The 11587-nt window shown below is 42.9% G+C and overlaps 1 protein-coding gene across 2 annotated transcripts in view; it reads left to right on the forward strand.

Annotated features, from left to right (window-relative positions):
* The window catches only part of LOC112244500 (cyclin-dependent kinase 14), a 218426-nt gene that overhangs the window by 50859 nt on the left and 155980 nt on the right, over positions 1–11587 (forward strand). For both annotated transcript variants that reach the window (XM_042309883.1, XM_042309891.1), the window contains 2 exons: positions 301–546; positions 11221–11315. In XM_042309883.1, the coding sequence (XP_042165817.1) occupies positions 301–546; positions 11221–11315 (341 nt within the window). The remainder of the gene's footprint in view (positions 1–300; positions 547–11220; positions 11316–11587) is intronic.

Below are 11587 nucleotides of genomic sequence, written 5' to 3' on the forward strand. Positions count from 1 at the left end.
GAAGAGGCAGCAGCAGAAACAGAGTAGTATGGTTGCTGTGTTTTGATCAGAGGGATATGGAGATATAAATCTTCTAACAGAGAGAGGTAGCACTGGGACTCCACAGGGAGGGAGAGATGGAGACAGACAGAGAGATTAAATGAAGGTAGATCTAGAGGAGGAGGGGACTAGTTGGGGAGGGGACAATTTTGGTACGAACAGCAGTAAATGCAGATGGAATCATTTTCCTCACTTTCATTTTTCGCTCAACCTCTTTCTCCTTTCTCTCCTCCCTCTCTCTCGGTCCCTCTCTCCTCTCAGATATGTGTCACAAAGATGTCCACACGCAGCGGCCAGGGAAAGGACTCGGTCATCACGCCCCTGGACACCATCCCTGAGGACAGGAAGGTAAGGGTTCAGCGGACACAGAGCGGTTTCGACGCCTTCGAGAAACCCGCCAGCCAGGTGAAGAGGGTGCACTCAGAGAACAATGCCTGTATCTCCTCCAAGGCCTCTTCTACTGGGAAAGAGTCGCCCAAACTGCGCCGACACTCCAGCCCCAGTTCTGTAAGTCTATACAGTAGCCTACACACTGTATGCTACATACTGTATATAAAATACACAGTGCAGTCTATAGTGTACACAGTTTGTTGTCTACTCACTGATCAGCAGGGATCATCATCTAGATTCAGCCGTGGGCTGATTTCTTGTTGAGCGGATGGTCTGGAGGCCGGAACATAATGACCAATTATTTGTAGACTGCAAATTGACCGAAAGAAGCCCAAACAGATATAATGCTTGACTTAAACGTGGAAATACATGGCAACAGATTTATTAAATAAAAATCACTTGGAGCTGTTTTCCTGGTGTTTTTACAGTCTTTTATGTCGAACATTTCTTTCTTTTTTTTAAATGGTTATTGATTTTTTGCTCTGAAAACTTGGGTGTCAAATGAAACCACCCACGTGCCAAATTTGGCCCGCATGCCGCAGTATATACAATACACAGTACAGTCATACAATGTATACTGTACAGTCGATAGTATACAGTACAGACTATAGGCCTGTAGTACATTATACTGGTTGGTATGACTATAGTATGTATTGGTTGAAGCGCAATGTTCAATTCAAATCTCCCTACCATCACATGTAAGCCCGCTTCTCGTCATGATCCATCCGGCTATTACCAAGAACCACTATACGGAGTCGTTAGCATTAGGGTCGTCGGAATAAAACGAGGCTACATGGACTGAATATGTTTTGTAGGTGAAACAGTTTTTATTAAATTCACAATTTATTGCTTTTTCTGGAGCATTTTTGACAATGCTAACATCTTTTCAGACGAATCTCAGAGTTCTAAACCGGGTGCAACTCAGTTGCTGCGCAACAGTAGCAGCTAACTAGGAAAATGCTGGTAGTTGTAGCTAGCTAGGTTACACCAGTTGGATAAGAAGAAAAGGAAGTTAGCTAGCTAGCTACCTAGGTAATCTCAGCAATAAAAGAAACGTCCTCTCACTGTCAACTGCGTTTATTTTCAGCAAACTTAACATGTGCACATATTTGTATTAACATAACAAGATTCAACATCTGAGACATAAACTGAACAAGTTCCACAGACATGTGACTAACATAAATTGAATAATATGTCCCTGAACAAAGGAGGGGTCAAAATCAAAAGTAACCGTCTGTATCTGATGTGGCCACCAGTTAAGTACTGCAGTGCATCTCCTCCTCATGGACTGCAACATATTCGCCAGTTCTTGCTGTGAGTTGTTACCCCACTCTTCCACCAAGGCACCTGCAAGTTCCCAGATATTTCTGGGGGGAATGGCCCTAGCCCTCACCCTCCGATCCAACAGGTCCCATACGGGCTCAATGGGATTGAGATCCGGGCTCTTCGCTGGCCATGGCAGAACACTGACATTTCTGTCTTGCAGGAAATCAAGCACAGAATGAGCAGTATGGCTGGTGGCATTGCCATGCTGGAGGGTCATGTCAGGATGAGCCTGAAGGAAGGGTACCGCATGAGGGAGGAGGATGTCTTCCCTGTAAACACACAGCGTTGAGATTGCCTGCAATGACAACGAGCTCAGTCCGATGATGCTGTGACACACTGCCCCAGACCATGACGGACCCTCCACCTCCAAATTGATCCCGCTCCAGAGTACAGGTCTCAGTGTAACGCTCATTCCTTTGACGATAAACGTGAATATGGCAATCACCCCTGGTTAGACAAAACCGCGAGTTGTCAATGAAGAGCACTTTTTGCCAGTCCTGCCTGGTTCAGCGACGGTGGGTTTTTGCCCATAGGTGATGTTGTTGCTGGTGATGTCTGGTGAGGACCTGCCTTACAACAGGCCTACAAGCCCTCAGTCCAGCCTCTCTCAGCCTATTGCGGACAGTCTGAACGCTGATGGAGGGATTGTGCGTTCCTGGTGTAACTCGGGCAGTTGTTGTTGCCATCCTGTACCTGTCCCGCAGATGTGATGTTCGGATGTACCGATCCTGTGCAGGTGTTGTTACACGTGGTCTGCCACTGCGAAGATTATCAGCTATCGGTCCTGTCTCCCTGTAGCGCTGTCTTAGGCGTCTCACAGTACGGACATTGCAATTTATTGCCCTGGCCACATCTGCAGTTCTCATGCCTCTTTGCAGCATGTCTAAGGTACGTTCACGCAGATGAGCAGGGACACTGGGCATCTTTCTTTTGGTGTTTTTTAGAGTCAGTAGAAAGGCCTCTTTAGTGTCCTAAGTTGTCATAACTGTGACCTTAATTCCCTACTGTCTGTAAGCTGTTAGTGTCTTTACGACCGTTCCACAGATGTATGTTCATTAATTGTTTATGGTTCATTGAACAAGCAGCATGGGAAACAGTGGTTAAACCCTTTACAATGAAGATCTGTGAAGTTATTTGGAATTTTCCAAATTATCTTTGAAAGACAGTGTCTTTTATATTTAGTTAATATTTATATTTTGCTATGGAAGGTTTTTCATATGGCTGAACACTTGCGTGTAATCAGCGCACAAACAAATAAGCTAGCGAACGTCCTTTGCTGCTGTTATAGCCACTTAGATACACCAAACGTTGGGAACTTTGTGAAAACAGCCACGCTGCTTATTTATAATACATGCACACGCCAGAACAGACTTGTCACTGTTAGAAATGAATTATACAAATGATATTTTAGGATGAGGATGCATTAATTCAGTACGCGCCCTCCTCTGTCAATGCTATTTTCTTCTTGTCTTTATGATCCAAATTTGCGCTGACTGATCAACACAGTGTTCAATCTGAGGTTGCCATCCACAAGTAAAGAAGTAGCAGGGGTGCGGGTTGCACACAAAGCATCCAGGTAAAACAACACCAGAAGAATCATTGCTTCCGCATCCTGTGTCCAGTCAAAATGAAATGCCATGCTTGCTAACTTGGTTAGGTATGTGATAAAATGTAACTGTGTTCAACACATTGACTGTTTCAGACGGGGGAAACAAATGAACCAAGCAAGTGCAATAAACGTTCAATCAATACTGAGTGAATGAACAAAAACATTTTGACCAAAACTGTCCATTTACATGTAGTGTCAAGGTGAAAGTCGGAAGTTTACATAAACTTAGGTTGGAGTCATTAAAACTTGTTTTTCAACCACTCCACAAATTTCTTGTTAACAAACTATAGTTTTGGCAAGTCGGTTAGGACATCTACTTTGTACATGACACAAGTACGTTTTACAGCAATTGTTTACAGACAGATTATTTCACTTATCACAATTCCAGTGGGTCAGATGTTTACATACACTAAGTTGACTGTACCTTTAAACAGTTTGGAAAATTCCAGAAAATGTCATGGCTTTAGAAGCTTCTGGTAGCCTAATTGACATCATTTGAGTCAATCCGAGGTGTACCTGTGGATGTATTTCAAGGCCTACCTTCAAACTCAGTGCCTCTTTTCTTGACATCATGTAAAAATCAAAAGAAATCAACCAAAACCTCAGAAAATAATTGTAGACCTCCACAAGTTTGGTTCATCCTTGGGAGCAATTTTCAAACGCCTGAAGGTACCACGCTCATCTGTACAAACAATAGTACGCAAGTATGAACACCATAGGACCACGCAGTCATCACACCGCTCAGGAAGGAGACACATTCTGTCTCCTAGAGATGAACGTGCAAATCAATCCCAGAACAACAGCAAAGGACCTTGTGAAGATGCTGGAGGAAACGGGTACAAAAGTATCTATATCCTCAGCAAAATGAGTCCTATAACGACCGCTCAGCAAGGAAGAAGCCACTGCTCCAAAACTGCCATAAAAAAGCCAGACTACGGTTTGCAACTGCACATGGGGACAAAGATCATACCTTTTGGAGAAATGTCCTCTGGTCTGATGAAATGAAAATAGAACTGTTTGGCCATAATAATCAATGTTATGTTTGGAAGAAAAATGGGGAGGCTTGCAAGCTGAAGAACACCATCCCAACCGTGAAGAACGGGGTGGCAGCATCGTGTTGTGGGGGTGCTTTGCTGCAGGACGGACTGGAGCACTTCACAAAATAGATGGCATCACGTGGCAGGAAAATAACATGGATATATTGAAGCAACATCTTAAGTAATCAGCCAGGAAGTTTGTTTGGTAAGGACAACAAAGTCAAGGTATTGGAGTGGCCATTACAAAGCCCTGATCTCAATCCTATAGAACATTTGTGGGCAGAACTGAAAAAGTGTGTGTGAGCAAGGTGGCCTACTACAAACCTGACTCAGTTACACCAGCTCTGCCAAGAGGAATGGGCCACAATTCACTCAACTTAATGTGGGAAGCTTGTGGAAGGCTACCCGAAATGTTTGTCCCAAGTTCAACAATTTAAAGGCAATGCTATCACATACTAATTGAGTGTATGTAAACTTCTGACCCACTGGGAATGTGATGAAATAAATAAAAGCTGAAATAAATCATTCTCTCTACTATTATTCTGACATTTCACATTCTTAAAATAAAGTGGTGATCCTAACTGACCTAAAACAGGGAATTTTTACTAGGATTAAATGTCAGGAATTGTGAGAAACTGAGTTTAAATGTATTTGGCTAAGGTGTATGTAAACCTCAGACTTCAACTGTATCTATAACAGGGTCTGTAGTGTAATGCTTAGCATCACTACGCTGGGTTTGGATTTGCCTACCGGTGTAGCTATTTTGACCATTCTCTTTCGTGTATAGGTTTTGACACCGCCATCCCTTTCCCACACACACACACACACACACACACTGTTGTACGCACAATGTGGGCTTACTTTAATATATTAGGTGTTTCTTAAAAGAGCCTTTCGGTTTGTTGGGCATCGTTGAGTGGCAAGGGACATGGAGCTTGACGTGTACTGGTGCGCGCGTCGTGCTCCTACCGAGGGGAGAACGGTGGAGAGACCAGCTCTCAAACTCTGGAAGAAGGCGTCATTGCCCTCATCGGTCTGATGCATGCCATCCCTACGTTACAAATACATGCGATAAGTAGCACAGGTTGTAAACGATTCTCCTTTTCAGGAGACACTTTCTGTCATTTGAGAAGCTAAGAAATTCTTCATACTGGCCCACGTCTAGCTGACCAACGACCTACGCTTATTCATATTCACACAGTACATCACACACTATCAGTAGCAGTTATGTATGTTCTGTTCCATCTAATTTCATATTTATACTGCCATTTATATATGTGGGAATGTGTGCTATTTTACTGGAGTTGGACAGCTGTGTACAACATTACTAAAAACATTTGTAGCTAAAGGATTTAGAGCACCTGTCCAATGTCAAATTTGTAAATATTTATTCTTAGAAGTGTTTTGTACTTTTTGTTACAGGTGTTTCTCAGCAGTTTGTCATTTGTCACGGTGTTTGTATCAGGAGTTACTAAAATTGCTGTTGTCGAGCCGAAGGGTCATACAGGCTTTTTTATTCATCAAGACCTCAGCTGGTCTTCGAGACATTGAATAGTAGAATCAGGTTTGGTAGAACTGGGCTTGAAGAAGGAAGTCTGCATAACCCTGTAGCTATTCAAGCACAATTTTGGCCATCCCTGAATTGTATGTACAACGTTTACTATGTCTGATGAATGTACGTTTGATTGGTTTCTTTTGTAATAACTCACTATTGTTTACAGGTAGTGTAGTACTCGGCCTTTCTTCAGAAAACTTGAAAGTACATTTTCATGGAAATAGTTCAATGGTACTTGTTGATTATTTTGTGTATTTTCCAGGAGCTTTCTCCATTGTCTTGTTAAAAGAGATCAGGGAAAACATTTCCAGTTTATGCCATATTGTCTTAAATGGGATTCTGTCTTTTCGCTTCTTCTCTTCTCTCTTCTCTAGAAATTCAGCTGTTAATATGAAATAAATACTAATAACAACGGAAACAAATCTGTTGCCATTTGTCATTATTGTTTACTTTTACTTGTATTGCCTTAGTGTGGGGTGGTGGGGTGAAAAGAATACATACAATACATTACCTTGTATGCAGTACAAATCACATCATGGTGGGAGCACCTCCTCTAAGAGTGTGAATTAGGCTGTTTGAAAAGGTCTGAATCCTAAGCAACCTGCCTACACATTGTTGGAAGTACAATACCAACATAGCTACTGTAGTCGGTCAATGTGGAGTGCTGGAAAACCTTGGTAGAGCATGGGTGAAGTATGCATTGTGATGCTCATGTGAATATCAGACCAATGACTACTGCTCACTTAAAACATTGTTTTTTGTTTGTTTTTAAATGTATACAATACACTGTGCAGTCTATACGTACAGTCACCAATATACAGCACAGAATGCTATAGCAATAACATCAGACAATAATGGGAGAAAACATCATCGGAACTCAGATTGTATTCTGTATTTGCTAGTGTTTTGGCATTTAATTAAAACTCGATTTAGATGGATGTGAGGGTGCATCCGGGGGCGTGTCACCGGAATCATCCACTTTTCAGGGGAAAAGCAGAGAAGAGGCGTAGCCTCAAAACGGATGCTTCCGTTTTCATCCGACTTCCCTCGGGCGTTTCTTGTACGCCTCCTACGTTAGGTTAAGATTGATGCTCTGAAAATGAGAAAACAAGCTAACTACAATGTCATTTCCATTTGGTGGCTAATTGAATGTTGTTACCAGAAGACCTGTATTGCTTAATCATGTAGATTAGACATGTTTCAAATCGTGTCCTCAATCTATTTTTATTTAGCTCAATTATTATTATTGTACACAAACAATAAGATGTAATAACTATTATTATATTATATATTATTATATTATTATATTATTCTTGACTAATTGCCTGTCGGCATATCTGTAATTAGTAATTTTTCAGTATGATTTGTTTGAGCCACAACACATCTAACAATATAAATTGATGTTAAGTGTAATGTAATGTAAATGTAATGGTCCTCTTGCTTAGGTGACTGTAGCCATCAGCCATCTTTCCCTGCCTACTTCTCTTATCAACATTTCATGCTGAACCACTTATAATTCCAGAGATGTTCTAGTATTTCCAATAGTATATTGGTGCACAGCTCGGAGCTACAGTCCTCACGGACCACAGTCCTGCTGTTAGGTTTCAGCTCTCTCTCCTGGCCATGTAATCAACCAGTTAATGTTACTGACTGTCCAGAGGGTCCGCACACCTGGCTCACCAGATTGTAATGAATGTCTTATTAAAAGCCAAGGACAAACACCTGGTGTACGCTGCCCCTGCTGCCCTTGAGGACCAGAGCTCTGCACTCTTGTTGTAGAACATTAAATGGCTAATGTCAAATAACTTCAGTAGGGTCTTTAGCTCACAGTACTGTACCAGCATGGGGTAGGCAGGAAGAGACCTGAGGTATGTACCATCCACCACCAGAGGACAGAGATAGGACAGAGATAGGACAGAGATAGGACAGAGATAGGACAGAGAGAGGACAGAGAGAGGACAGAGAGAGGACAGAGAGAGGACAGAGAGAGGGGGATGGGGTCAAAGCCTAGAAACAGATATAAAATAAAAGGCTGAAAGAGAAAACCCCAGATAGAATCAATTTGGTTGAACATTCATAGACATGAAACATGCATGAGATGTACAGTACAAGGGGCACTTAGCCTGGAGGAGGAGACAGAGAGAGAGGGAAAGAGAGATACACTGAATTGAGAGAGAGGGGCAAAGCTGAACTGTAGCCCCCCAGGACCCCCACCTTACCCCTCTACCCAGAGACCTCCAATTCCTTGTTAACTGGTGGGGAAAGTGGGGGTATCCGGCCAGGTAGTAGGCTCTCAGCAAATCAGGCTAGTGATGTGTCTCACGCTTAACCCTGACCTCCATTTCTCTAATAATCAACCTGTGTGCTGCTAAACCATCCACTGGAGAGCCGCTTCACACATTGACTGGCCCTGAGTACGTGTTTGTGTTGGCTCACCAGGCTGTTGGCTGAATAAACTACCCGTAGTACTCCTGTGTTTGTTGGAGGTATCTTTGGGGATATATCTGGTCCTGGATCAGGACCTACTCCCTTTACTGTATAACAGACACTAGCTGAGTGTGTTTGTGTTGCAGCAGATTTAGTGTTGCAGCAGATTCCGTGTTGTAGCAGATTCCGTGTTGTAGCAGATTCCGTGTTGTAGCAGATTCCGTGTTGTAGCAGATTCCGTGTTGCAGCAGATTCTGTGTTGCAGCAGATTTTGTGTTGCAGCAGATTTCGTGTTGTAGCAGATTCCATGTTGCAGCAGCTTCTGTGTTGCAGCAAATTCCATGTTGCAGCAGATTCCATGTTGCAGCAGATTCCATGTTGCAGCATATCCCGTTGTTGGTCCTACCAGACCCTATAGGGGCGTTTAACAGCCCTGTATTTGGCCTGTAATAGGTTGAGATGTGTGAGCTGCCTGCAGCCAGTCCAGCTGGGTTTCACAGATACTGTTTCACTTCCTGTCATCTCCCAGGGGAATTTCTTTGTTTATTAAACCCTCAGAAATGCTGCATGGACTTATTAGTGGGGCTGCAGGAGATGACTAGATAGCAACCAGAGGGAAGAAGACACTGCTAAAATCTGTGAGTGCGTGTTTGCATGTGTGCGCTTGTGTGCTTTTTTGCATGCGTGTGTGTGTATGTGCGCTTTCATGCGTGTGTGTTTGTGTGAGCGTGTGTGCCCACACTGCCCAGAGAGAGACAGTGATGACGGGAGAACTGAGTTATTCCCCAGGGATTGTCTGGAATGTGTTGGAGCTTTCCCTGAGCTCTCGCCTGGTCCACTCGCTCTTTAAATGATAAAACAGAGATAAAACAGAGACATTACAGCAGCCAGAACCTCTAGAAGCCCCTGTATTTAAAGTATGACAACAGTAAGAGATAGCAGATATATTTTATGTCTGTCTGCCACCAGGGCTGAAATGCTATATCACTGAAAGGACAGACAGGTCCACAACAGGTTATATTGCTGTCAGTCATTGTTCTTTTCAGTTATTCTTAAAGAAAATAATGTAATGTAAGAGAAGGGCTAGAGTCTTGATGACACACAGACACATGCATGGATGGACACACACACACACACACACACGCACACCCTGCACTCACGCACTCACTAACTCAGTCACTCGAATGCACGCACACACACACACACACACACACACACACACACACACACACACACACACACACACACACACACACACACACACACACACACACACACAGTTTCCTCCAGAGAAGAGTTGCTGATGGAGGTTGAGACTTTCTAGTTGAGTTCATTTTGGGCCTGATTGTCTGAGATAGAGAGAGATTTTGGAGGAAGCTGAAATGTCAGGTGCAGTGTGTTATGGGTAATGGGTTTTTTCTCACCACATTTCTGTGAAGAGTTCAAGACAAATGCATGAGTGTTAATTCTCACTCTCTGTCTGTCCGTCTGTCCGTCTGTCCGTCTGTCTGTCTGTCTGTCTGTCTGTCTGTCTGTCTGTCTGTCTGTCTGTCTCTTTTATTTCCTTTACTGTCCCCGTATCTAAATAATTGAAAAGTGTGTCTGTAACATTAGTAAGACTGGATCAAATCGAACAGGCCCTAAACATGACACACTATTATGAAACCGATCCAGTAGCTTGTTGTGTTCTCCTGTTACCCTGGCCAGGTATTAAACCCAAATGATATGAGAGTTTATCAAAATTGTATTTGTTTTCGAATTCTTTGTGGGTCTGTGTCTGAAATATGTGTCTCTAATATGGTCATACATTGGGCAGGAGGTTAGGAAGTGCAGCTCAGTTTCCACCTCATTTTGTGGGCAGTGTGCACATAGCCTGTCTTCTCTTGAGAGCCAGATGAATTAAGGCCTTCAGTGGCCTTAATTCATCTGACTGGTGTCACCTCTGTCACCGTCCCATGATCCTCCATGATCCTTCATGATCCCCATGGAACGCTTCGAGAGAAACATGACACGGTCAGGATTTGTTCCACCTCTATAGGACCTACCTGAATCTGTTTTCCAATGATAGAACGGGTACCATCTTCATTCAATCATTGATAGGACCCGTCCTATTTTCATTCAACAGTTGATTGTCAATACCATGCAGCCAAAACTCGTTTAATAAAATGGTTGTACCTGCATAGCATACACCTTCTGTACTGTTATCTTACCAATGAACTCTAAAAATACGAACATTAGTTAGAGAATTGTGGAATAGGGGTCTGAAGTGGCTTAAAAGCAATATACTCTTGAGATCTTCTGAGATTAACGAAGCACATACTACAAATTATTTTCTTTCAATCGTGTTCGGTCCTGCTTGCTGCAGCAGTGATATTTCCTCCAGACCTTTATTACAGAGTCTCTGTGTGTGAAATCCTACACAACCCATTTCCTGGATGACTGGAAGCTTTCCATCATCCAGAGTAGAAACCAGTGAAACAGACCGTGCCATTTTTCTACAGGCTGTGTGCCAGCAGGGTCAGAAGTGTCTGGTGTTACAGAGTGTTTCTGGTGTTGTTGTCTTTAGGCCTCTTGACCTGAGAGGCCTAAAGACAACATCTACCGTACCATGTTCCTCCTTGTGAAATAGCACGTATTGTAGCTTTCTTAGGGTTAACATTATTGTTTGGTAACAATGCCGTTACATCAGCCAGACTCCCAAGTGCTATGGTGCCTCCATAGTCTACACAGATATAAGATTGTCCCTATGGCTGCTCTCTCACTTACACCCAAACTGAGTCCTCTCTACTGTAATTGGTCTCTTTTCCTGAATTATATTCTCTCTCTCTCTGTTTCAGCCCACAAGCCCCAAGTTCGGGAAGGCTGATTCCTATGAGAAGCTTGAGAAGCTGGGAGAAGGCTCGTACGCCACAGTATACAAAGGGAAAAGCAAGTGAGTGCCTAAACAATGTTAATATAAAGGTTCAATGCAGCTGTTTTTATCTCAATATCAAATACTTTCTGGGTAACAATTAAATACCTTAGTGTGATTGTTTTCAGTTAAAATGGTTTAAAAAAAGGCTTCTGAGCAAAGCGCCATTTCTCAAGCAGGAATTTTGCTAGAACAGTCTGGGAGTGGTCTGAGTGGGGAGGGGAAATGTTTGGAACTCTCTTTCTTATTGGTTACTTAACTAATTTACCGCCTGATGTCACCAGGCAGAGCAA

The sequence above is a fragment of the Oncorhynchus tshawytscha genome, linkage group LG03, assembly GCF_018296145.1.
Source record: "Oncorhynchus tshawytscha isolate Ot180627B linkage group LG03, Otsh_v2.0, whole genome shotgun sequence".
Classification (NCBI taxonomy): Eukaryota; Metazoa; Chordata; class Actinopteri; order Salmoniformes; family Salmonidae; genus Oncorhynchus; species Oncorhynchus tshawytscha.